Here is a 26,344-nt window from a genome sequence, read left to right on the forward strand (position 1 = left end):
TTTAATCGGCATAGTTTGGTCATATGCTCTTATAAAGTTATTAGTAAATTCAAATTAGTAATACTATTAATTGCTACCGTTAAAATAATTATATGAATTTAAAAAAAAATAGGTTTTGGGTGACAGCAAATTATTCAGATAGCCATCTAACTATTAAAATTTTTATTTTAGACACTCAAAATAAAAGTTTGTAATTTCAGTATTAATATTATGTAGTTCGGTCATTTGATCACTTTAATGGCAAGCTAACGTGGTTGAATAACAAATTTAGCCTTTAACTTTTACATATTATATTGATTAGTTATTATTTTAAAAATCAATTTTCAAAATTTTCAAAATTTTTAAAATTTTAAATATATATATAGAAATACATTAATATTTTAAAAATATATAATAATAAAATTTAAATTTTATATTAATATTAATATTAATATTAAATAAAAAAGCCCCCCCTTCCCAGTACCTCTCCCCCTTTCACCGTCGGATCTCTCCCACCACGTCATTATTTATTTTTGAAAAAAATTATGTATTTTATATATTTTTTGAAAATTTAAAATTATGATAAAGTCGAGAATATTTGTAAATTTTGAGAGCTAATTTTTAAAATTATGATTAAATCGATATAATATGTAAAAGTTGATGGTTAAATTTATTATTATACCAATTTATTTAAATATCACGTCACTTATTGTTTGTAATTTTAATGGGAGTGATAAAAATAATTATAGGTGTTTAAATTGCAACTTTTATTTTGAGTCCCTAAAATGATATTTTTTTATAATTGAATGATTATCGTGTAGTTTACCCAAATTTATTGTTACTTGAGTTGAACATAGTTGGATTTTCACATTGCTTTAATTGCATGATTGAATAACAATTAAAGAAAAGTAAAATTGTAAAAAAGAAAGTTACAAAATGTGTAAACATCGAGATTCAATTTTTTTAAAATCAAGACTAAATTGACATAATATATAAATATTGAGGGTTAAATTTGTTATTATGTCAATTCTAAAAATTGTCACTATTGTTAGGACCAAAAAAAAAATTAAATGGTTAGGTGATCCAAAAGAAATACTAATAGTTTGGTGATAAAAAAAGGCTTAATGATGGCCACTAAAGTTTACATGTTTTGTCAATATGGTCCTAATTGTATTTTTTAGCATTGTTTGGTCATCAACTTTTGTTTTTTTTTTCAAACTGTTTTTCTAATAGATTTGATGAGAGTACCGTTAAAAAAATTAATGGGGATGATATGAAATATTTTAATGAGATGTAATTTATTAATTAGTAACACAATAAGATGATTACATGTGAAAATAATAAAATAAATTATACATGAAATTAAAAAATAATTCTTAATTTAAAGAAAATAAACGTAATTATCTAAAAAGGGTTTGAAATGAATGCATATATTTGTTTACATATAAATATTTTATTGGGTTATCTAAGTAATAAATTATATCTCATTAAAATATTTTACATATAAAATTTTACATCATTTTTTTAACGGTACTTTCATCAAATCATTAAAAAATAATTTGAAAAAAAATTGATGACTAGAAAAGGCTTAAGTTACAATAAAGATTATATTGACAAAATATATAAAAGTTAGTGGCTAAATTTATGATTAATTCTAAAAAAAAACTTTACTATAGTTTACCTTTTATATATTAGCATGACTTTTGATATAAGTTTAATTGCGGTTTGCATCCTTAGATTTTGAATTAGTCTTTAAATTAAAAAACTTAATTAAGTCCTCAAAATATTGGTGTTGTATCAATTATGTAGTTCCATCCGTCTAACATCTGTTGAGTTGTCAGCGTCCAATCAATTTTTATCTAAAAAAACAAATAGATTAAAATTTAAAGTTTGAGGACCAAAATACTTCAAAAACAAATTATAAGGGACTAAATTTAGCATTCTGACTTATTATTAAAGTTAAAGACAGATGGCTAACGCCTAACGAAAAACCCTTGTTAGAAGCCTCTAGAACCCACCGTCTTTTTCTTTCTTGGTCTTACCTTAGTCTCTTCCCTTCGCATCTCAAAGCTTCCCATTCACACTCGGTTCTTCGTTTTTGACGAGCTAACTCACTCACTCAGTTACTCGTTCTCTCTTTGGCTCACTCGCTCGATCTCTCTCTAGATTTTTCCGATTACAAATGGAGGATTTCGATATCCCGGCGGCGGAAGACATGATGAACGAAGATATGGATCTTCCCGACGACAGTCCCATTCTGAAAGTCGGAGAAGAGAAGGAGATCGGAAATCAAGGCTTGAAGAAGAAGCTTGTTAAGGAAGGTGAAGGTTGGGAGTATCCTGAAATCGGAGACGAAGTTGAAGGTATGAATAAATTATACTAATAAAAAGCTAAGAAAATGCGTTTTTTTTTTAAATCAAGTTGTTTTGGATTCTGATTGTTTATAAATTGTTGCAGTTCATTATACGGGGACGTTGCTGGATGGAACACAGTTCGATTCAAGCCGTGATAGAGGCACTCCTTTTAAGTTCACTCTCGGTCAAGGTAAACGAATATAAGTCTTACTTCTGTTTTGAAATTTCGTGTAATTAATTTAATTTTCTGCTCTACATTGGATTTGATGGAAAAATGGCGAACTTAATCTTCTAAGTATAAGTTTGATTTTAGTTTTTTTTAACCTATTAGTTAAGCTTGTTTTGTTTCTTCTATTATTATTATTATTTTCTGAAAATGCATTTACAATTATGGAACTTATACTAAAAGTGGGATGAGGAGGTTTTGAGATAAAACTTTAGCGTTCCTGCTTGCAGCTTGTATAACTTACAATGTGAATATATTTTTGAACTTGTTTTATTTGGAACTTAATGGAGGCATGTCTTTGAATCTTATTGATTTGTTTCTTGTTGATACAATGAGTTTTTTTTTTTTTTTTTTGGGGGGGGGGGTGTCTTGTGATGATAATATTGAGGGGCAAGAACTCTGTAAGTTCGAGATGTATTTGATGTGTTATATGAATGTTTTATTGTTAAGTTCCAGCTTAGTATTGGACCTCTAGGTATCTTTTTGTTGAAGTGAAAAAATCTGGTGAAGTGGGGGTATGCCTTAATGTGGTATTTCGGCTTTTGTTTTAATGTTTGCAGGACAAGTTATTAAAGGATGGGATGAAGGTATTAAGACAATGAAGAAAGGTGAAAATGCCATCTTTACCATTCCCCCTGCACTTGCGTATGGCGAGTCTGGTTCACCACCGACCATTCCCCCCAATGCAACCCTCCAATTTGATGTTGAATTGTTATCTTGGACAAGTGTCAAGGATATTTGCAAAGATGGTGGGTTATTTAAAAAGATACTTATTGAAGGTGACAAATGGGAGAATCCAAAGGACCTTGATGAAGTGCTCGGTACGTATTGTAATATGTTCTGTCTTCATTTAGTTATTAATGATATTATAATCAAGAGGGGTGTCCATTTTGAGCTAGTGAGGTTTAATAATGGATTTTTATCTTGAACGCAGTTAACTATGAAGCTAAGCTCGAGGATGGCACAGCGGTGGCAAAAGCCGAAGGCGTAGAGTTCACTGTTAAGGATGGTTTGTATTATCTATGCTGTTGTTCTTCATCTTATTTCCCTCCTAGTATGTCACCTGTAATTCCTAAAATACCCCTGTGATTGGTTCTTCCTCTATGAACAGGTCTATTCTGTCCTGCTTTGGCAAGGGCTGTTAAGACAATGAAGAAGGGGGAGAAGGTACTTCTTACAGTGAAGCCACAGTGTAAGTTATTCTATCTATTCAATAACATGAATGTAAATATGTCAGTTCTTGTTTCTGATGTTTAACCCTATTTTTACTATGATAAAGATGGTTTCGGTGAGAAGGGGAAGCCAGCCACTGGTGCTGAAGGTGCAGTGCCTCCAAATGCCACACTCTTGATTACTTTAGAGTTGGTTTCATGGAAAACTGTGACTGAAGTAACTGATGACAAGAAGGTTATAAAGAAGATCTTGAAAGAAGGAGAGGGATATGAGCGCCCAAATGAGGGGGCTGTTGTCCAAGGTTGGTATTAAGTTATGAGAAGAAATTTCAACCTTCCCTATCCAAAACAATTTGATGTTGAATATATATCTTTTATGCATCTTTTTGCAGTGAAATTGATTGGGAAACTGCAAGATGGTACCATATTCTTGAAGAAGGGCCATAATGAAGGAGAAGAATTGTTTGAGTTCAAGTTAGATGAAGGTAACAGATGGTCCTCCCTCTCCCCCACCCCCCAAAAAAAAAAAAAAGACACACAGTCTATTGACTTCATGATTTCAACTGAATTATGACTGCTTCAATTTTTGTTACAGAACAAGTCATTGAAGGTCTTGATAGAGCTGTGTTGAATATGAAAAAAGGTGAAGTAGCACTGTTGACTATTGCACCTGAGTATGCATTTGGATCATCCGAGTCAAAGCAGGAGTTGGCTGTGGTACCGCCAAACTCTACGGTTTACTATGAAGTTGAGTTGGTATCATTTGTCAAGGTTAGTGCATCAGTATGCATGTTATGATTTAGTTTCTTTGTTGTGTATCTGCAAATTATTTTCTTGGAAATTTGTTACAAGTGGTTTCCGCGAGCTGCTTTTTTTCAGGAAAAAGAATCATGGGATCTGAACACCCAAGAAAAAATTGAAGCTGCCGGTAAAAAGAAGGAAGAAGGAAATGTATTATTCAAGGCTGGCAAATATGTGAGAGCTTCTAAGAGATATGAGAAGGTATTTAGTGCAATGAGTGTGTTCCCTTGTAGAAGTTTCAGTTTCTACTTTCAATAGCCTCTCATTTATTGTTGTTTTTACGTGCAGGCTGTTAAGTATATTGATTATGATACTTCCTTTAGTGAAGAGGAGAAAAAGCAGTCCAAGGCGTTGAAGGTAGCTTGCAATCTGAACAATGCTGCTTGCAAATTGAAACTAAAGGACTACAAGCAGGCTGAGAAGTTGTGCACCAAGGTTAGAATACTCTTCATCGCAACAATCATGATTTCTTGATAGATATCATAATGATCTTAACTGTTCCGTTTCATCCACATGCAGGTTTTAGAATTAGAAAGTGCAAACGTGAAAGCACTGTATAGAAGGGCTCAAGCATACATCAATCTGGCAGATTTGGATTTGGCGGAGCTTGATATCAAGAAAGCTCTTGAGCTTGACCCCGATAATAGGTAATCGCCCAACAAGCTAATACACCCTTCTAGTGTCCCAAATCATGAACTCAACGTGCTTATTATTGTTTGATATCAGGGAGGTGAAGCTCGAATACAAAGCTTTGAAAGAGAAGATCAAGGAATATAACAAGAAGGAAGCCAAATTCTATGGCAACATGTTTGCCAAGATGAATAAAATGGATTCTGGGGATTCCAGTGTAAGTATACAATTGCCCATATAATTGAAGAATAATTATTTGGACTGTTTGTACAGGCATTGAACGTTGCCTATATAATTGAAGAATTATTATTTGGACTGGTTGTACAAGAATCTTTGATGGGTTTTTTTGTGATGATTCTTGCCGCTGATCTTGTCTTGATCTTATTGACCAGAAATCAGCTGCAAAGGAACCCGAACCAATGAGCATAGATAGCAAGGCATAGGTGGAGATGAAGCAAAGCTTGGAGACCTTAATCAATTAAAGTGAAGTTGATGATCCCTAGCCTTTTATGGTCTTTTAACTACGTTTGTTCTATTTGCAGGACAACTTATCTTTGACATAGAGAATTTGAGTTGTAATGGATTCGTTTCTATCTGAGGTTTGTTGACATTTTAAAAAAAAAAAGATTTCTGTTTATTGGAGATTTATTTTCAATACAAGGGGTACTGCCCCAAAAGATTGAAAACTTGTTGGTTGCTTTTGAGGTTGATATATTATTATGTTATAATAATGTATAATTGTAGCTTTAGGGAAGAACTGAGCTCAATTAGGGTTAGGAATTTGGGATGTGTTTTGGTAGAGTATAATGGTTGCTTTAGGAGTTGGTCAGAATAAATCTAGAGATTAAAAATTAGGTGTAAAAAGTGAAATTTCAGAAACTACATTTTTTTTAATTTAAGATTATTACACAGTGAGCAAAAAATTTGTAAGGCGTGTATGATATTCACAAATTATTTAACATGAAAAAATTGATTTGAATTGGTAAATATGGAGTGGAGGTTGAGCAGTAATTAGTTTGGTTTTGTCTTGAGCGGAGTTGATGTTCGAGTATAGAAATGGATTGATGTTAAGAGTATTATTGAGACTTGAATTTTGAGTTTACAATGTTGAGGTCAATGTCAATAACATGGTAAAAAGGATTTGTTGAAATGAAATCATGATTGATATCAAATCTTGAATTTGATCTTTTTCTCCATTGATTTTAGAATATTGGGGAATTAATTGAGGTGTCTTTTGGAATAGGTTAAATAAGTAATTTACTCAATTTAATTGGATAAATTAGTTGGATGGGTTGTCTTTTGAAATTCTTTTTTCGTATATATCATATTATAAAAATAAATTATATGAGGTTCATGCATTATCTCATATTTGTTTCAATTTATGCCTTTGTATTTAATACAAATTTTAAATATTTAGGTTAAATTCTGTTATTTGACTTATCGGACTTGGTATCTGTACTTTTAAAAATTAAAATTTTAGTTTTAATCGAATAAAAATATAAATTTATTAAATTTTGTTATTTTTAAATTTGATATATTATTACATGTATAATGGCTATGTTTGTTGTTTTAAATAATAATTACAAAAAATATTCGTGAAAATATTTATTCAAGTTTTTTTTTAATTTAAAAATAGTTGCTAATGATTCAGTTGGTGAACATGGATTAAATATATAATTTTAATAATGATATAGATTAAATTTTTGTCATTATATTAAGACTTTAAGACTAAAATTTTAAAATAGAAATATATAAAATTAAAATATAGTTGTAAACTAAATGCAGAATTTAACGAGATATTTATTACAATCATATGGTCATTTTATGTACCAAAGAAAAATATTTTACCATTTGGTCTAATGTAGCGTCGGTGCTAAACATTTAATTCAAGCCAATAAGGCCACAAATTTTTATACCAATTAATTAAGAGAGAAAATAAGTGCAAATGATGGGGCGAAGGGCTACAAAAATACTAATTAACAAGAGTTCCAGATACTAGTATTAAAACTTGATTTACGTGCGGAAATGTAGATAGAATAAATTTGTCAATGGGATTGCATGAATAAATTTATTTAGTACAGTTGTATGAATCAATTGAATTAAATTTTATATTTAAATTTATCGATTTTGAACAATAAAATTAAGATCTCAAAATTGAAATTGAAATTGAAATTGAAATTGAAATTGAAATCAAAATCGATGTTATTTTATGGCAACCAACGAAGCTTTGAAATGCAGAAAAGCAAAACAACACATGCTTATAGTTGGAGAGCATGAAATAATGCAAGGTTGGTGAAACAAATGATGAGGCAAAGTGGTTTCTTCACACCCTGTTTTTATTTCTCTCCAAACCATATAATAAATAAATATAGACCAACCAAAGTTAAAACTAGGGCCCCAATAAGGTTTCTAAAGGGCGATGAAATATAGAGAAATGACTTTGTTACCTATCCTAATCATCTTATATACATTTGTGCCCTACAATAGCAACCACTAAGGTTCAAATTCCATCCCTTCAAAGTATGGTTTATTATTTTGTTGTTGTGAATACTTGGATTGCTTTTCAATTTTTTTGGAGGGGTAATTTGAGATTTTGGTTAGCACATGGTTTTCAAGATTTTGATTAAGACTTGTTACCAATAAATTCCATTATTAAAAACCCTATCTTTTGAAGCAATAGAGGGTTTTAAATATCAATATTGAGGTAAAAGTATCTTAAAAATTTTTGGGTTAGAAGTTAGTTTGTATTTTATTTCTTTTATTTAGAAAATGAATAAATTAGTTCATGTACATTAAATCAATGGGCAAATCAATTTTTTTTGTTAAAATTTCATTCATTTATACAGTTAAAAATTAGCGTGACTGATGAAATAACAAGATATTGACATGTAATGTGCCATATGTACGTCATATTAATGTACAAGAAATAGTTTTTACTAGTAGAAATTGATGAAATTTTCAAAAGAATGATCAATTAGCTCTTTAATCTAATGTACAGGAATTAATTTACTCAATTTTTTAATAGAAATGATAAAATGCAATACAACAAGAACTCCTATAGTGCTTTTACCCAATATTAAAAGACACTTTTGAAAGAAAATACTACTAATAATAATGATAGTAACGGTGGTGGTAGTTTGGGTTGTAAAAACAACTCTCGAACAATTGAAAGCCGATTCAAACCCTAATTTTTAATCGATTTGGTTTGACATTTATAACTATTGAAGTTTGATTTGCTCATAAGATGACAAACTTACTATTATCAAAATTGAACTATTTTCATTTAACTTATAATTAATTTATATTTTAATAATTTTTATAAAATAAAAATAAGGAAAATAACGTTGAAAAAGTAGAGATTTTTAAAAAAACAAAAACGGATGAATCAAACTGATTCATACCAATGGAAGTTGTTCTAGTTCAGTTACTTTTTTATATTCAAATCGTCTTTTTTTGGTAAATAAAGCAGTTCTAATGTGATTACAAAGATAACAACATATTACCAAGTGAATGGCCAATGTCTGACTTGAGTAAATTTTTTACCGAAATTGGAATTTTTGTAAAAATTTGTGTCTCATTGTAATATAAACTTGGAAGTTTAGCCATATGATCAGTAAATTTGTTATGGCCCGTCGGAATATATTAAAAACGAACTCTCCAATCAAGACTTAAGAGTTGGTGAATCAAATGCAACTCCGACATCCTACTATTTGCAGCACCACTTGCTAGAATAGTTTCAACTACTAAAACGTTATCATGTAATCATAAATTATGGTTTAAACGTTAAAGTGTAGAGGAAAATATCGAACATAAATACCTCCAGCCATTGCTTGAACTAAATGTCAAAATCTAGACATTGTAACACCACTGTCGAGCGCGTTAAACAATCGACGAGGACGTCGAATTTAGCTATACAAAAACAAGAAAATCATCAAAGTCTTCTAAGCACTCGAAAACTTCACTAGATGAAATTGTTTTTTATACTTAGAGGCCTTATGCTTTGGGATATTTATAGTGGTGGCTCCCCATCAAAAGCCAGAAAAACATGTCTTACTATCACACATACACCCACTATCACACATACAAGATGTGGAAGTTGAGCAACAAAACGTGGCAGCAAAAGTGGGGAAGCATTCTCATGAACCAAATGCATGTCCTACATATCACACTCCACCTTTAATTGTCTGAAGTTAGAATCTCATGCTATCTTTAAACATTCTAAAATAACTTTAACCTCAATCTTAACCAGTGATTCTTCCCCAATCCGCATAATGAATCAACTAATCCATTTAGCACAAAGATCCAACCAAAACTCAACCATTAAAAACGAAAATACTGCAAGATAACCCTAACTCTTTTTTCCAAAATTAAATCGAACCGTCATCTAACTCTAGTAGTACCATTTATCACAAAATATTTGCTCAATGAGAATAGTACTCTTGTCAATTCTCTTTTTATTTGTTATTTTCCCTAATTTAAAAGTTATTTATATGATCTATATTTAGTAAACTTAAATATAATAAAAATTTTCAATATGATCCATTTATCAAACCCCAAAATATAATAAACATATCGCATTTAGTATATGCATTCCATTTATAATTTTGTAAGCAAGTGATCAATCTATTGGTTCTCATTAGATGGAATTGAATGCAATTTAACCAATTTTATTGTTGTTTAGGTTTAATTGGAAATTGATTTTTCTTTTTAAAATTCACGAAAAGTGGTATACAATTAGACTATTGAATTAAAATTAATAACCTAAATAAGATAATTATATAAAAATTGGATAATAGTTAAGCTTTATCAATTATTATTTGAAACTGACTTTAAAGAAAGTGATAAAGTAACATTCAATCCAAGCTTAACGACCAAATTGAGAAATTTTGTTAAGTTTCAAAATTAATGTGGAATAAAAAATTTGAAGAAGTAAAATAAAAAAATTGACAAATTTAAAGACTAAGTGTTATTTTATCTTTAGATGAATTGAAAATTTTAAATGCCAACTAAGCTTCTTATATAGCAGCTCTGTCAAGGTTCTGAACTCTAGCAGAATCAATCAAACATAATAATTGACAATATATATAATTTTTTATATAAAACCTTGTTTGCTCTAAAGAAAAGGGTTAATTTCATAACATATTTAAATTATTATTTAGATTTTAAATTATTCTTTAAATTTTAAAATGGTTTAGTTAGATTCTCAATACATTAATATTGTACCAATTATATCATTTCATCGGCTTAGATGTTAATCCAAGAGTTAAATGTCACATAGATAAATATTTGTATACTTTATCACGTAGATAACTCGGATCTAGTTGTTATAAAAAATACAAATAGTGTCAATAAATTTTAGGAATGTTGTTTTTCTTTTTTATAGGTTAAATTTAAATTTTCCATGTAAAAGATACACCCATGTTTATAATTTGATTAACGTATTTCATCGTATGCTTCAGTTCAAATTTGAATCCACATTTAATGCCCAAACTACTAACTAGGCTACCTTAATGAACTAATTAATGTAGTATTAATATTTAGAGGAGTCAATTAAAATATTCAAAATTAAAAGATTAATTTAAAATTCAATAATAGTTTATAACAAAAACATTCTTGATTAAAATGCGTCATAAGTCTCTATATTGTTCAAATTGAGAATTTAGTCCTATACTTTTATTTCCATTAATTTGTCACTCTACATTTTAGATTTTAAAATATAAGTCTAATTGTTAATGTTGTTAATTTTTGGTTAAATTTGAGTTGATTACGATATTATTTTTTTTAAATTACATGGCTACCAAGTACCGAGTGAATATTTTTTATTTAAAATATCACGCTAACAAATTTAACAGAAAGTTAATAAATAATTAGACATAAATTTTAAAATATAAAAAGTAGATAAACTAATTTCTTAAAAATATATATATAAAAATTAAATTCTTAATTTATAAAGCGAATAAAGACTTAGGCATATTTTAATCAAAATTCTCTCAATTTAATCTCTAAGCACGTGGCTAAATGATTGAATATAAACTTTTCAGCGACAAAAACTGTCACAATTAAAAAAAAAAAAAAAACCCACACTCAAAAGCATCTTTTCTGCTAATTAAACAAAGACCTATATGTAGAGCAATAATAGGCCCTTTGAATTAAAATATATAAAAAAAATTACAATTAAAGCTGCAATTTCAGAAATCTTTTTGTTTAACCCCAGAAACTGGAATTTTTTACTTACAGACCACAATTAATAATTAAAAAGTTTTATTAGCCCCCTTTTTTTAAAAAAATAATTTGTATGAGCATCTTTTCCATACTTGAACTCCACTATGCTAAACGAACTTCAATTTTTATTAATAAAAATTAATATTGAAAGCAATTAAATTTTATGTCCAAAACATGAATAAATATTGAATAAAGCACAGAAAGACGAAGAATCGTAATATAATTAGATTGGAGATTCACATAAGATAATTGTGTGAGGATGAATTAGAAAGGGTATATAGCAGCCTTGGTCCCAAAATAAAAAATATTATTCAGTCCCTTAATAAATAATTAAATTATAATTTAATATATATAGTAAAATTTCACTTTAGTCATGTAAAAATAAAAAAATTATGTTAAGTCATTTAAAATTAATGAGATCATAAGTTAATATATTATAAATTATATATTGATATATAAAAATTTATAATTTAATTTCACCCTCCTTTCAAAAATTTATGGGTTTCTCCTACAAATTGTGTGAGGGAAGACACAGACCTAAATATTCAAGGGTGAAGATAGAATATTGCTGGAGGCCAAAAAGAATAATAAAATTTTAAAGACCAAAGCACAAATTTACCATTATATTAATTTATAATTGCATAAATTTAAATAAACAAAAGGATAACTCTACCACGCTTTTTTTTTTTTTTTTGGGTGGTTGAGCAAGGCCACTACATACCTGCCTTGCCTTCGCCTCTGTAGGTACTTAAAGACTCAATGTACAAAATAATATACATTCAAATAATTAAAATTAAAATTAATCATCACAAAGCACAATTAAATTGATATTTGAAATATATCTATATCTAAACTTGAATATATCTGGACATAGCTCAAATATAGAGGGGCCCAAATCACCACAAAGTTCATAAGACTTCAATCTTCCCGTTAAACCAATACCTATAAAAGTATAATTGAGTCTCAATACTAGAACCTAATCTATTAAAAAATAGACAAATTAGCCCTTGTACATTAGATTAAATAACAAATTAATTTTTTCTATTAAAAATTCTATTAATTTGTAATGTTAAAATTGATTCCTATACATTAACATGAAGTACACATAACACGCTACGTGTTCTTTGTTTAATTTGTTATTTGATCTAATCTACAAGAATTAATTAATTTATTTATTAAATAAAAATAATAAAATATAATGGAACTTCTAATATAAACTCCTCATAGATACATTTAAATACAAATTGAAAGTAAATTATGAAAGATGAACCTTTTAAAACTCAATAAATTTGAATGATTTAGGGGACCTATGAGAATCTAACAACTGCCAACCTGGGATTCTTTTGATGCAGAAAAGGGGCAAAAAAATAAAAAATTAAAAAGGGGTGGTTATAACTTCTAATCTTTTTTGTTTGTGGTTGACAGCCTTGACTTTAATTTTTTTTAATTATTTTTTCTGTCACAGTAAAAAGGGACAGAAGCTTCTTTTCTTTTTTTATTTTTTTAATATAAGAGCCCCCCTGAAAATGGGTGAATTTTGAAAAGTAGCAATCTAGTATTTATAAAAAAATGAAATCTTTAGGCAAATTTTACCATGGTTGTTACAAATCAGTAGGTTATTTCAGTTTGGACATACGACTAATTTTTGAACAAATCACTTGAAATCGAGACAAAAAATGATTGATTTAGTTGAATTGATAATAATTTTTTTAATTAAAATCGAACAGATTGAATCAAGATTTAATGGTTTAACAAAGATTATTTATCCAATTTTTAAAACCATGGTCAAACTTCTTTTTATCAATAAGTCTATGGTAATTTTGATTTAAATACTTTTGGGTGTTTGTATGGTTTTGAAAATTGAATTGAAATTAAAATATTTCAAAGTAATGGAAAAAATTGAAATAAAATTGTTTCGTTGAGCTGTCGTTCTAATGAAAATAAAATCGAAATATTATTCTCATTTAATTTCGAAAGTCAAAAACACGATGTCCTTAACCTTAGTACTTTCTTGAATTGGTAAAATTCTTGTTTTGATCCCTTTAGTTTACTAAAATAAGAGATTTAATCTCTAAATTTTAATTTAGCATTATTAGTTAGCTTAAATACCAATGATTTATCCTTTAAAATACCTTTTTTCAACTTATTGTGCTGACATGATATTTTGTGTGTTAAAAAGTTTTTTAAAGAAAAATTCACGTTAACATTTTATTCAAATATTTAACCGTATTAACTATTTAAATTAGTTAATGATATTATAAAATTAGATGATTAAAGTGTAAAATTTCAAATTTAAATGACCAAAAATAGAAACTGTCCTAATTTTAAAAAGTTTCTTATAATCCACCTTCTAGAAATGAATAACAGATTGGTCCTTTTTTTCTAAAATGGCAATAATCATGGTTTGAGTTGACCCGCTCAAAAAACACCAAATCCTTTAATCACCCTATTTTTTGCTAGTTAAAAGGAAAACAAATACAGCTGCTTAACACTAGTTTATTATGAGATCAAATCCCTCAAATTTGATGCGACTCCAAAGCAAATAATAATGTTTCAAATATTAATGAAGTTGAATCTCCAATAGTCTGGAAAAAATGAAAAAGGCTAAAAATAAAATAAAAATTCTAATGATAGTAATTAGCATTAATTAATACTATTATCTTACAAACAAGTGGTGCTGTTTGCTATGAAGATCATTTGCACCATTAAATACCCAAATTTTATATTGAATAATTTGGTTTTTTTTAAAAAACCCACAAAAAAAAATGAAAATTAGAAGACAAAATCATTCATGCAATGGGTCCATATATTGTAATATATACAACATCACAGCCATTTTCTCCTTTCTTTTTCAGCTCTAATTCTAGATTAAAATGGTTATTAGAGCTCAACTTTCATCTGGGACACTTGATTTGAGCCTGCATTAAAACAATCATAATTAATTCATTTTAGTTTTTTAAATTTACTTCTTAATCCTTATACATTTTTGAATTTTTTTTACTTACCCTGGAATTCTGATTGTAATGCCATTTCCCTGCTTTGATTTTGGCCTAACCCCATTTCAACTATGGTTTGAAGGTCACCTTCACAAAATGTTGGGTACTGCAAATATAAATTTAATATCAGGTAAAAGTTTTAGAGGTTTAGAACTCTGAAATTGAAATAAAAAAATAAATTTTTAAAATCGGATTGATAATTATTAATTTTCAATTTGATCAGTTTAATCAACTAATCCAATTTTAAATAAATAAATCATTAAAAAATCATAAATAGAAAAAATATTCTGATTCAAAGCCAATTCAACCTTTTGTTCGGAATAGGATACTAGTCTATCAAGCTCCAACAACCATGAATAAAAGGATAGAAATCAGGGTTTTTTTTTTTGTCACCCAACTATTCACTTTTATCTTTTTTTTGTCATCAATTGGCTAACATAATAATTGAAACACAAAAAAATTTAAGATAATTGGGTGACAAAAAAAACAAAATTAAATAGTTGGATATAAAAAAAAAATAGATGAGTGACTACTAATGTAATTTATCCATAAAAAATTTCATGGGTTCACATTTTTTTCGTAGACAATGAGTCCTAGCTAAATTAATAATAGAACTAAACTAAACCCTAAACTAGAGACAAACTCTCTTAGAATTTTTTTTATTCACAATACTCAAACTCAAAATGAAAATTGTAGAAAAAGGAAATTTACCTGAGGCATAGACTGAGTGAAATGGTGAATTTGGGGTAAATGGGTGTTGAGATTGGGATGTATTGAAGTGTCTAATGGGCCCACCAAGCATTGGGACATTGCCCCATTAGACATATTGGCATGATGATGATGTAGTGCTGGATTTTGCTGTTCAAATATGGCTGTTGCCGAGGAATCCATTGGGAATATTTGATGTGCCAAACTATTGTTTGATTGAAACATCTACAAAACAACAAAAGAAGATACATATATATACATACATACGAAGTAAATCCCAATTCAAAAGATTTGAACCATTATATGAATTTATATAAATTTGTCAAATTATATGGTTTTGGTTCTTCAACTATATCCAAATTTAAGATTTGGTCCTTTATTTTTATAATGTTATTAGTTAGATGGTTTAAATAAAGTAGGTTAAAATATGTTATAAGTCCCTATACTCTTTGTAAATTTAAAATTTAGTCATACTTTTTAGATTTTAAAATTTAGATATAACTATTAACACTGTTAAAATTTATTTTGTTAAATTTATATTTACCATAATGCGTTCTTTTTAGTTACATTGCTACTAAAGGAATTTTTTTATTTCAAAATTTCACACCAATAAATTTAACAAAAAATTTAATAGGATTAACAATTAGACTCAATTTTAAAATTTAAAAGTAAAGTGACTAAATTTCATGTTTGTGAAAAATAAAAGGACCTATAACATATTTTAACAATAAATTAATACAGTTAACATTAGTTTTTTCTTAAAAACCCTATCTCATGCCCAAGAAAATTCATGTTAGTATGACGAGTTGGAAGAAGGGTTTTAAGAAGAAAAAACCCTAAGAGCATCTTAATCAGAATAGTTAATAACGTTAACTATTTAGATTAATTAACAACATTATAAAAATAAAATAAATAATTTCAAATTAAATTATAGGACCAAAATAAAAATTTGACCCTTTCAATTTCATGTGTATTTATTTAATGTAGTTGAATCTTTAAAGTTTAGACTTACCTCCTTTGGCATTAAACTATCCATGTTAAAATCCAGCCTGGTATTCACTGAAGCTAACTTCATTGAAAGGAACTGCCAATAAAAAATTATCATTAAACCATTAAAGTCAAAAAAAAATAAAAAATAAAAAGAGCTTAAATCTTAAGAAATTAAAGCACCACACGTTCATCAATAAATATGTTAAAAATAATAATAATAAAATTTTACCTCAACTTGACGTTGCAATGATTGAACATAATTTATAATTTCATCCAGCATTAAGGCTTTTCCAGTCACCTATACAAGTTGGAAAATTCAAGATTTTAGGATTACAGCAATAATATTACCAAGTTGCTGTTTGGTCTAATCCTAGTTTTAGCCCCTCCAATATGTTGAACTCTGGGATTTAACCCTTCTATTTAATGTTGGCATAATTTGTCAGTAAGTCCTAATTGATGAGATCGTGAATTTTTCTTAAACTACGTTAAATTTTACATTGATAATCTCATCAATTTGAATCTACTAAATTATGTCAAATTAAAGTAAAAAGATTAAATCTCGAATTTTATCATAATATAGGGACTAAAAAAATATAGACCCTTTGTTCTTAGAACAAAGTACGAACCTTGTTGCAACCAGGGACAAGATTTTGCAGAAGCTTCATTCTCTCACTGATTTTCTCTCTGCGGACCTAATCAAAATGATAGATAGTATAAGAATCAATGATAAAAATGCAAAATTCCCAGTAATTTTTTCTTTTAAAAATTGGGTATAAAAATTCTCACTCTTTCAGCTAAGCTATGGCTATCAGTAGCTTGACCCCTTCTTGCTCTAACATGAATATAATCTTTGGGTGGCTCAGGTGGCTTTGTATTTCCTTTTGCATCATCCTCTGCTTTGATCGAATCATTTTGGTTTCCATTGCTCTCGGTTGATTTGCATCGTTTCTCATTTGATTCAGTCCCCTGGGGATAACAAAATTAGTTGATTAATGAATGTTTTTAGAACAAAATTTTGAATGAAAATCAAGTTTGATTTGATACCTTTGGAGCATTTGTTGATGGGGATGTTGAAATTTCATTTGTTTTTGCTTTGGGAACTGTTTTTCTTTTCCTTGAATTGGTACCTTTTGAAGGTTTCAAACTTGGGTCACCATTGGTAATGGAGGATTCTTCTTGAGAATGAGATAACTCGGATCGATCTTGTAATGGTTCAATTACCATTGCGTTCAATGAAGGACTGCTTGAAACACGGGGAATCTTGGGATTTGATGATAATGGATTAGATCTGTAAGGGGAAAGGGAAGGAGAAGGGGAAGAAGTATCATTGAGTCTGAGTTGACTCGTTCTGCCATTAAAGCTTCTACTACCAAAACAAGAGAATTTCGCCGCTCGTTCTGCAAATCCAGGATCGGCTGAGAAATCAGCCACACTTGAATTCATACCCATTGATTTCCCTAAACTGGGTAATTTCTCTTTCACTAAAGTATTCAATGGTAAGCTTAATTTAGGGGGAGAATTCAATGGAGTGCTGTAACAAGATGTGTTGGTGCTGTTAGCTATTAATGGTTGTGGAGAGATCTCACCGGCGTTACCACCGATACTCCCTAATTTTCCGATCAATTCCCTGATCATAAAACTCTCGTTAGAAAGATTTGAATTCGATCCTACTGGAGAAGACACCATTGAACTCAGTGCTGACTCAAATTGTAAACCGTAATCTGTTGAATTCAACTCAGTTGCTTGAATTTCCATGGGTGAAGATAAGGATTGCCAAGCTGTTGATAAGGGTGATGATAATGCCTGCCCAAAGTCTAATGGCGGTCCATGAGCACCAAGAAAAAACTGGTTTTCCATTTTGAAAAAAAAAAAAGTATTGTCAGTTCAATGTGAAAACCCAGATCAGGAACTGGTTTAATTCTAAAAAAGAAGGAAGACCCAGTTTGATAATGTAGCTTTGGGTTTTATATTTTCCAGGAAAATGAATGAATTATGGTATCAAATTGGTTGAAACTTTAGTGAAAAATGTTTGGTGAAGAAAATGATAAGCAAGAAGGGAAAAAAAGTAAAAGAGCGAAAGGGGATGTCTTAAGTTCAGCTGCAATGGAGTTATATAGATCTAAATAAATAGTTAATATATATTTGGAATTTAGTATTATAAATTTAATTTTAAAAATATAATTCATTTATTTTTCAAATATAAAATTGTAAGTTAAATTATTAATATCGATAAAATAATTTTATTAAATTCGGATCGATTATACAGTTACGCGACTTTTAAATAAATTTTTTTTTTGTCAAAAGAAGAGAGAAAGTCGTGTTTATACACGAACTCGTCGTCATGTCCCTATGCCATGCACATCTTCTAATAAGAGATGTACGATTTCACCTAGAGGTGCATATCAACAAATTTAACAAAAATAATAATATTAACAATTAGAAATTAATTTATAAACTCACAACCTATAAGAATTAGTTTTCTGTAAATAAAAGTAGGGGCTGGTCAACAGTAGCAGATTATGGGACTAAGCTTTGGAGTGGGACTAATTAAATTTTTTTTTAAAATTTTGAGAAGTTAATGAGAACTTTTTAAAAAAATGAGGATCTAGTTAAAAAAATTTAGCCTTTGTGAAATTTAAGAGAATTTTCAAAAATTTGAGGTGATTTAATTAATTTTCTTCAAAAAATTCTAAAGAACAATAAAATTTTCCAAAAATTCGAAGCTATTAATGTCCGCTGCTACTCGCCAACAGGACCTTGTCTCAATGGTAAGGTTGAAGCTCAAAGAAACTTTAAGATTTCGTGTTTGAATTTTACCTTATTTAAATGTGTGGATTTTTTTCAATATTTATTTGGATTATAGTTTTTTTTTATAAATATCTGGATTATAGTTAGATAGCTATTGATTTAATTATTCAGATCAATACTTAACTAACTCCGATTAGAACAATTAATATAGTTATAACTTAAAAGGACTAAATTTCAAAAGTATCAAAGGTCCATGAACTTAAAGCATATTTATCATTTTTTAATTTTCAATTTTTATGATGATGGTGCATGTTACTGTGGTAGTATTAATATTAAGCAAAGCAATTACTATTTAATTATTATAAAATATTGTTAATGTTGTTTTGGCCGTAAATGACGGAGGGGGGAACTGGGGGGTAATTGGCGGGCCTTAAACGTCAAAGCACCAAAATGTCGTCGTTTTCTTCTCTCTTGAAATTCTCAATGGCTCTCAAATCCAAACCCATGCTTCCATAACTTCTCTTGGAACTCCACCATGGTTTATTGGGTTTTACTTTTTAAGGTCAACAAATGATGGTTTTAGATGAATTTTCTATTTTTTTCGCGAGAAGTCTATGAATTGTAATCCATTTTGAGTTAACAAATCCTTCAATAAAATGGATATTATTCTTAATGGGATTTTGTTTCTAACATTGTGTCTTTATCAAGAGTTTGACAGCTACCTCAAGTGATCCTCAACTTGTGCTCGAGCTTTACCATTGATTGTCAACTCTTCAGTTTCTTTGGTAGTTTGCCCATTTAGGCACTCAAAAAAATGTTGCGACTCTATGAATTTGATGTCTCCTTAGGCACTCAAACTTTTGGTAAAGTTGACAAACAAAACTCTCCACAAGAAAAAAAACTGGACTTGTTGAAGGGTCGGAGATTACGAACGAATGACACTTCATAAACTATTCTTGAAGGAGTTGAAAAGTCTTAAACGGGCTATTCTAACATACTTAAGCAAGAGCCTTTGACCTAATCGATTAGATCAAATGAATTATGATGACTAAAACGGTTAAATTAACCAATAATATCTAGGACTTTCATTGTTAATTAAGAATATGTTAGTATTCAGTTTTAGCACAAATTCTAATACTAATAAAGTTATTTTTTATGAATAAAACATTATAGCTAATTGTTTGTGGTAAAGTTCTCGACATTAAAAACTTTTACCCTATTACTAACATATGTTGGGAGTAAAGGTAAAATACAGTGTACTTTTAAGAGGTAATTCAGGTTTGAACATTGGAGACGATATTATTAGAAGGACAACTATGAAGTCCAAAAAAATTAATCTTTATGGATCATAAAACAAATATAAAATATACATTGATCATGCCAAAAAAATATTACCCTATTAATATGAAAAAATAACTATTAATGAAAATCAAATAGCATTATTTTTAGCTTTTGATAAAAGAGTAAAATGGAAAAGTTTGAAATCATAGTGGTTTGTGATAGTTTATTCAAAAGGGGTAGGGGTGAAACTTGAAAGTGATTGGAATCTAAGTTTTTTTGGGAAGATTGAAATTCAAGAGGAAGAATGGAGATAGCTTATAGTGTGAGAGGAGAGAGAATTGTTCTTTTATGATGTTTATGAGCTTAAAATAGACAATTTTAAACATTTTGAGATGTCATGTGTTGTCATTGTATTAGTCTTATATTTATTTTGTACTCTTTAGAGCCTAATCGACTTAATTATATCTTATTCCGTAGGTATAGACTATCATATTTAGACAACAAATAAGTGTGATTTAAAAGTTGTAGACATTCTCTCCATGTCATTGGAGTAGTCCCCATGATATGTTCTCACTAGTTTGTGAGCTCATGGGGTCTTGACCTTGCAAATGTCTTTAGTTCAGAAGATTATTCTAATATGTAGTGTTGGTTATTGAAGTCTGTAAATTATGAGCCAAGCTCTCTAGATGTAGTTATAACACTTACAAATTTTAGTAATAATTAAAAAAATAACATTCGAACAAAGCGAGTTTATTTAATTGATATTTAAGTCAAAAAAAATTTCTCTTTTTTCTCTAAGTCATTTGCCATTTCTCTATTGTTTTGCCCAATGATGGTAGTCAGTTGGGTTCTCCCTTCCACCAACTCTCTCTTTTTTTCTTCTCCTTATTCACTTCATGTACCTTTTCTTTTTTTAGTTTGTAGATTTATTTTGTAGGTATATTCTCTCAAAACGGAAATATATTAAGACTTGACCAAGAGTTATTCACTTTCCAAAAGAAATTGTTGGTGGCTAGTGCATATAACAACTTTCCAATAATAATAAATTATTTCACAAGTCAGTTTCGACACGTTTTGTCTAAAATTTTATATTTTTTCTTTTTGTTTTTCTTTATTTAATAAGTTTTAACTTTTAGAAATTTTTGTTTGCTTTTATAGCACGTTTTTTAGTCTTAATTATGCATGTAATCTTGCTTCTGCAAGTGATTTCAGGAATGGTTTTGTCGTCGTCTTCTTCAGCTTGGTGAATGCTTGATTCTTTTATTGATTTTTGCTTGCCGCTTTGGATCATCCAGTCTTGATTTTCTTATTATATTAAGTACTTACAGTCACTCCAGATATGTCATACTTGAGTTTTGATAGAGCCAATTGTCAACGTATCATAATGTTTTATTGATGCTGAGGCTGAAGACTTTATTGTATTGATGAAACTTATCCTTCAACAATTACAATAAGTACTTAATGTTTTTTTTTAAATTATATGATCCCATTCATAAAATAAACTAATAAAATTTCCTCTCAAAACTTTATAATTTAAGTCAAATTCAAAAAAGGGTTAAAATAAATAAATAAATGATATAAAAATTTTAATCCAAAATTTTAGGATGCACGGTGATATCACCACTCATTAATATCCCTTTGATTTTCAGGCAAAAAGAAACGGTTCACTCATTGTCAAAAAAAAAAAAAAAAAAGAAACGGTTCACTGGATGTTAATATTAGCATCGATTTTTGTGATATGTAAGTATAAAATAAAAAATAAAAATGGTTTTTGTGGCTCTCTCACGTCTCGCCCATGCTTCCTTCCTTTCTTTTCTTTTCATTTTACAAAAATGATTAAATTTCACCTTACTCACTCTAATATGTTTTAATTTAATACTTAATATTTAAAGTATAATTTCTATATTTTTATAATATTATTAATTAGTCTAAATAGTTAATTTTATTAACTTTTAATTAAAAAATTACATGATTATATATTTTGAATACTCTAAAATCTTAAAAATTGATACGTGTCTTCTCATTTCTTTTAAGTTTATCTTGGTGCTTACCTTTCTTTTTGCAATTTCAAAAAAATAGTTAAATTTCAGTTGTGGGCCCTTTATTATGCCTAAATTTGATATTTAACTAGTAGACTTTAATTTGCAATGTAATTTAGTCCTGTAGTTTTATAATGTTATTAGTTAGTCCAAATAGTTAATATCATTAATTTTTCAATTAAAACATTATATGGTTATATATAATTTGAATGCCTTAAGGGTTTTAGAGAAAATATATGGCTTTTATCCATTTAACTTGCCTTACCTTGCTTTTTTTTTGTATTTGATAAGACAATGATCAAACTTCAATTTTAGCCCTTATACTATGCTAAAATTTGAGATTTAATTATATATACCCTTTTTTTACATAAGTTGATATTTTTATCTTTATAATGTCCTTAGTTAATCTAAATATTTAATATTGTAAAGTAATTTTTTTAGGAACACTATTCCAACAACAAAAATTATCATGATGAGTTTGCATGAATTTTTAAGAAAAAAATCAGTATAGACATTTTCAATGTTATTTTTACTGACTACCAAGTATTTTTTTTTAATTTCAAAATGTTGTACCAATGAATGTAATAGAAGAGTTTTAATAGTGATAATGATTGAAACTAAATTTTCATATCCGAAAAAATAAAGGGTCTAAATTTTTGAAAATAAAAGTAGGCATAGAGTATATTTTGGTCTTCAAATTTGTACTCCATAACTTAACATAAATAAATAATTAACTCAACGCGAATCATATACTAGATTTTTTAAAGTTAATACTATTAACAAAATGTAATATTTTATAAAATAAATAAATGTTTTAATTAATGTTATAATATCGATTAAGTAGACCTTTAAAATAATAATCATGTTTTTTATGGTGGTATTCGAGGAGGTTAAAAGTTTAACACTTTATAATACATTAATGGCTAAATTCTATTACTAATCACCTAATTATTAGTGGTTTTCTAATTACCTAATTATGAAAAAATTACAAAATATCATTCAACTATTCAATTTTGTTTTTATCACCTATTGGCTAATGATGACACTTTTAACGTCGATATAATAATAACTTTAACCCTCAACATTCGTATACTATATCAATTTAGTATTCATTCTAAAAATTTAACCTTTTAACATTTACAAATTGTATCATTTGGTCCTTCTTTATAGTTTTGCTTTTCTTTGTGACCCTTTCACCTAAAAAACTAAAAAAAAAAAGATTTAACAGCTAAATTTAATTGAAAATATACAAAAAATAAAAATAAAAACACCTAAAAATTTAAGATAATAAATTTTTATTTTTTCTTATCCTTTTAAATTACACTATTATTTTCATGTATCTCATTTTCTCTCTCTATTATTGAATTGTTTTACAACAAATTGTAATGTTTTAATAATTAGTTTGTACTTTGTGCCAATTGCAAAACAAATTGAAAAGTTAAAAAGAGTGTAGATTATGTATAGAATGAATCATAATCAGCCCACAGATTTTGTAAATTTCACCTTTTTTTGTGAAAATTTTTCAAAATTCTCATTTTGGTGAAACAAGCTCAAATATTTTTATATTCTGCAATTATCAATGGTTGGAGTCAACATAAGGGGTTCGTTGGGTTAATTTTATTATTATTATCCTCATTTTTCAACCACTTCCACAAATAATAAAATATAAATTAAATAAATCTTCAAGTTTAGGGTAAGTCGATCATTGCATTAAATTCCCATCCTTGCCGGTTAACTCGGCTTTGGTCGGGTTCACATATATACCATTTAATATAATTAATGCATTAAATTACTTAGCTCACTTTCTTAGAAATATAGTAAATACAATAGATTAGAAATACAATTTCCTATATAATAATTTTTTAGCGTATTCCAATATAATAATATTTATTATTAATTATTATTTTTGGGTAATTGTGTCACAAGCAAAAAAACAGCAAACTTCTGTTGTAGGTTATTAAGGATAAATTTCACCAATATAACAAAGACTTCAGCCTTAGTATTAATAGAACATTATGACATGTTGACAATTAGCTACATTACAATTCAAGCACAACATATCAAGAATGATTACAAGCACTTAATTAAAAAAATTAACCCCGAATGATCCAAAATAGTGAGCAAAAATCGACAAAAAAACCAAATATATACCAAACTGGAAAAGGTGGTGACAAAATTATTCATAAAACCACTTTGAAAAGCAAAACTACCTGCATAAATTTAGTTTGAGGTATGCGATAATTTTTTATACCCTTTATAAAATTTAATTTGATTACTGAATCAGCTCTAATAAATATCTTTAAAAAAGTACTTAGAGAAATTAAAATATAAAAGATTAATTTTAAAGGAAAAACAACTCAAAATTTATAATTAATTGTTGATCAATTTATAACCTATATATAAAGGGAAGGTCGACGTGTCTAGGCATTCATTTACCTTTTTCCCTTTCATTGGAAAATTATTAAATATCACTTTTGGTCCCTCTATTATGACTAAAATTAAAATTTAATCTTTATACTTAAATTCCACTGTAATTTGGTCCTTTATTTTTTTATAATATTTAGCCCAAATTGTTAATATTGTTGACTACTCTGATTAAATTTTTTTATTTAGATTTAAAAATATATATACTAACAAAAATTATTTTAACATGATGAGTTGGAATTAATTTTTAAATTTTTATAAATTATACAAATGGTCAAATTTTAATTTTGGTCCATATACTACACACAAATTTAAGATTTAATCTTTATATTTCAATTTTTTATATAATTTGGTACCTCAACTTTTTCAACGTTATTTGTTAACCCAAAACTTTATTTCAATTAAAATGATGATGTAATTTCTAAGAGTTGTTACTTTAAAATTACTTGTTAAATTCACATTCATTGCAATGTCTTTTTTTGTTACATAGTTATCGTATGAGTATTTTATTTTAAATTTCAAATGCCACTCTAGTGAATTTAACAAAAAAAATTTAATGGTGTTAAAAATTAGACCTATATTTTAAAATTTAAAAATAGAGGACTAAATTATTAAAAGTAAAAATTTTAGTCTAAATGAAACAATTAATCCAAGGCGAAACCTAGTAAGAAAGTATACTAGTTAATATAAAAGTAATGTGTACATAACATCAAAGACTAATTACCAACTCATGTCCACCTTAATGTTTTGTGTCGAAGAAAGGACTACGGCGGTACCATTAGCCACTTGAATTTAATTATTCAACCATTTTTGAGTTGTTGAATTGGTATATTAATTACTTCAATTATTGTTAACTCTTATTACTATTTATTATATACCATTTGTTTTTAATTATGAGACTTTTAGAGAGATTTTCGATTTTTTATGGAAAGTTTACAAAGTATTTTTTATATGGAGTTAGACAACTTTTCAACAAGTATAGTATTATTTTCGGTAAAGATTTTGTCTACTAATTTTATCGAAAACTCAAGTATTTAAAAATGTGAAGAGTTCATAGAACGGGACCACCTTGTTGGGTTCTTTAACAAGCGAGCCACTAAAGAAATTGAGGACTTTGTAACTGGAGGAAAAACTTAGCTCATTTAATGCATCTGTTCAAACCCCCATCGATTGCAAATTAACTCTGCAAGTTCTTTGGCAATTCACTTGTTCAAGCGCTCGAAAAGGTACTCTCACTCTGCGAATTTGCTGTCTCTTTAAGAACTTAAGCTTTACCTAGAGTCTGAAGACACTTTATAAACTTCTCTTAAAAGTTTCGAGAATCCCTCAACGATGATAAATTTTGTGATTTTTAAGATTATTTTTATAGTGAAGACTTTGCTGACATGATAAGTTGAGATCTTGGGACTTAAATCACCAGGGTTAAAATCCAATCTGTGTAAATTATGTGTAGGCAAATTAGGTGAGCTGGGTTAGCTTATTAAGTTAATTATGTAGTTAAGTGCTTATAATGAGGGAAATTAATTAAAATAAACAATATGGTTAGAGATTAAGTTATATGTTTTTATGTGACCTAAGACGTAATTTCACCCATGTATTGACATATATCTAATTTATAGCTTTTAGAATGATTGAAACAAAACATTATTATTTTCGGGGGCTTATAATTTTATCATATATAAACTTAATTTTTTTATAAACATTAGAGGATCTAAAACAAATTTTCTCATTTTAGGAAGGCCAAAGCCCTCGCCTGTCCTTATTTTCGTCCTTG

At 28.2% G+C, this 26,344-nt stretch overlaps 2 protein-coding genes across 2 annotated transcripts; one reads left to right on the forward strand and one right to left on the reverse strand.

Moving 5' to 3' along the window:
- Nucleotides 1-1,931: 1,931 nt before the first annotated feature.
- On the forward strand, nt 1,932-5,848 carry LOC108455140 (peptidyl-prolyl cis-trans isomerase FKBP62). Its single transcript, XM_017753745.2, has 13 exons — nt 1,932-2,342; nt 2,437-2,523; nt 3,120-3,380; nt 3,494-3,568; nt 3,671-3,751; nt 3,839-4,033; nt 4,124-4,216; nt 4,327-4,502; nt 4,611-4,733; nt 4,821-4,967; nt 5,052-5,179; nt 5,259-5,379; nt 5,555-5,848. Exons 1-13 carry the CDS (start codon nt 2,162-2,164, stop codon nt 5,603-5,605), a joined length of 1,719 nt encoding a protein of 572 aa, XP_017609234.1. The 5' UTR covers nt 1,932-2,161; the 3' UTR covers nt 5,606-5,848.
- Nucleotides 5,849-14,006: 8,158 nt separating this feature from the next.
- Nucleotides 14,007-18,183, reverse strand: LOC108471333 (transcription factor bHLH62-like). Its single transcript, XM_017772969.2, has 8 exons — nt 17,123-18,183; nt 16,865-17,044; nt 16,705-16,770; nt 16,308-16,376; nt 16,101-16,172; nt 15,092-15,313; nt 14,390-14,486; nt 14,007-14,302 (listed from the first exon to the last, which is right to left on the reverse strand). Exons 1-8 carry the CDS (start codon nt 17,933-17,935, stop codon nt 14,265-14,267), a joined length of 1,557 nt encoding a protein of 518 aa, XP_017628458.1. The 5' UTR covers nt 17,936-18,183; the 3' UTR covers nt 14,007-14,264.
- Nucleotides 18,184-26,344: the final 8,161 nt, after the last annotated feature.

Source organism: Gossypium arboreum, chromosome 7 (assembly GCF_025698485.1).
Source record: "Gossypium arboreum isolate Shixiya-1 chromosome 7, ASM2569848v2, whole genome shotgun sequence".
In the NCBI taxonomy this organism is placed as follows: Eukaryota; Viridiplantae; Streptophyta; class Magnoliopsida; order Malvales; family Malvaceae; genus Gossypium; species Gossypium arboreum.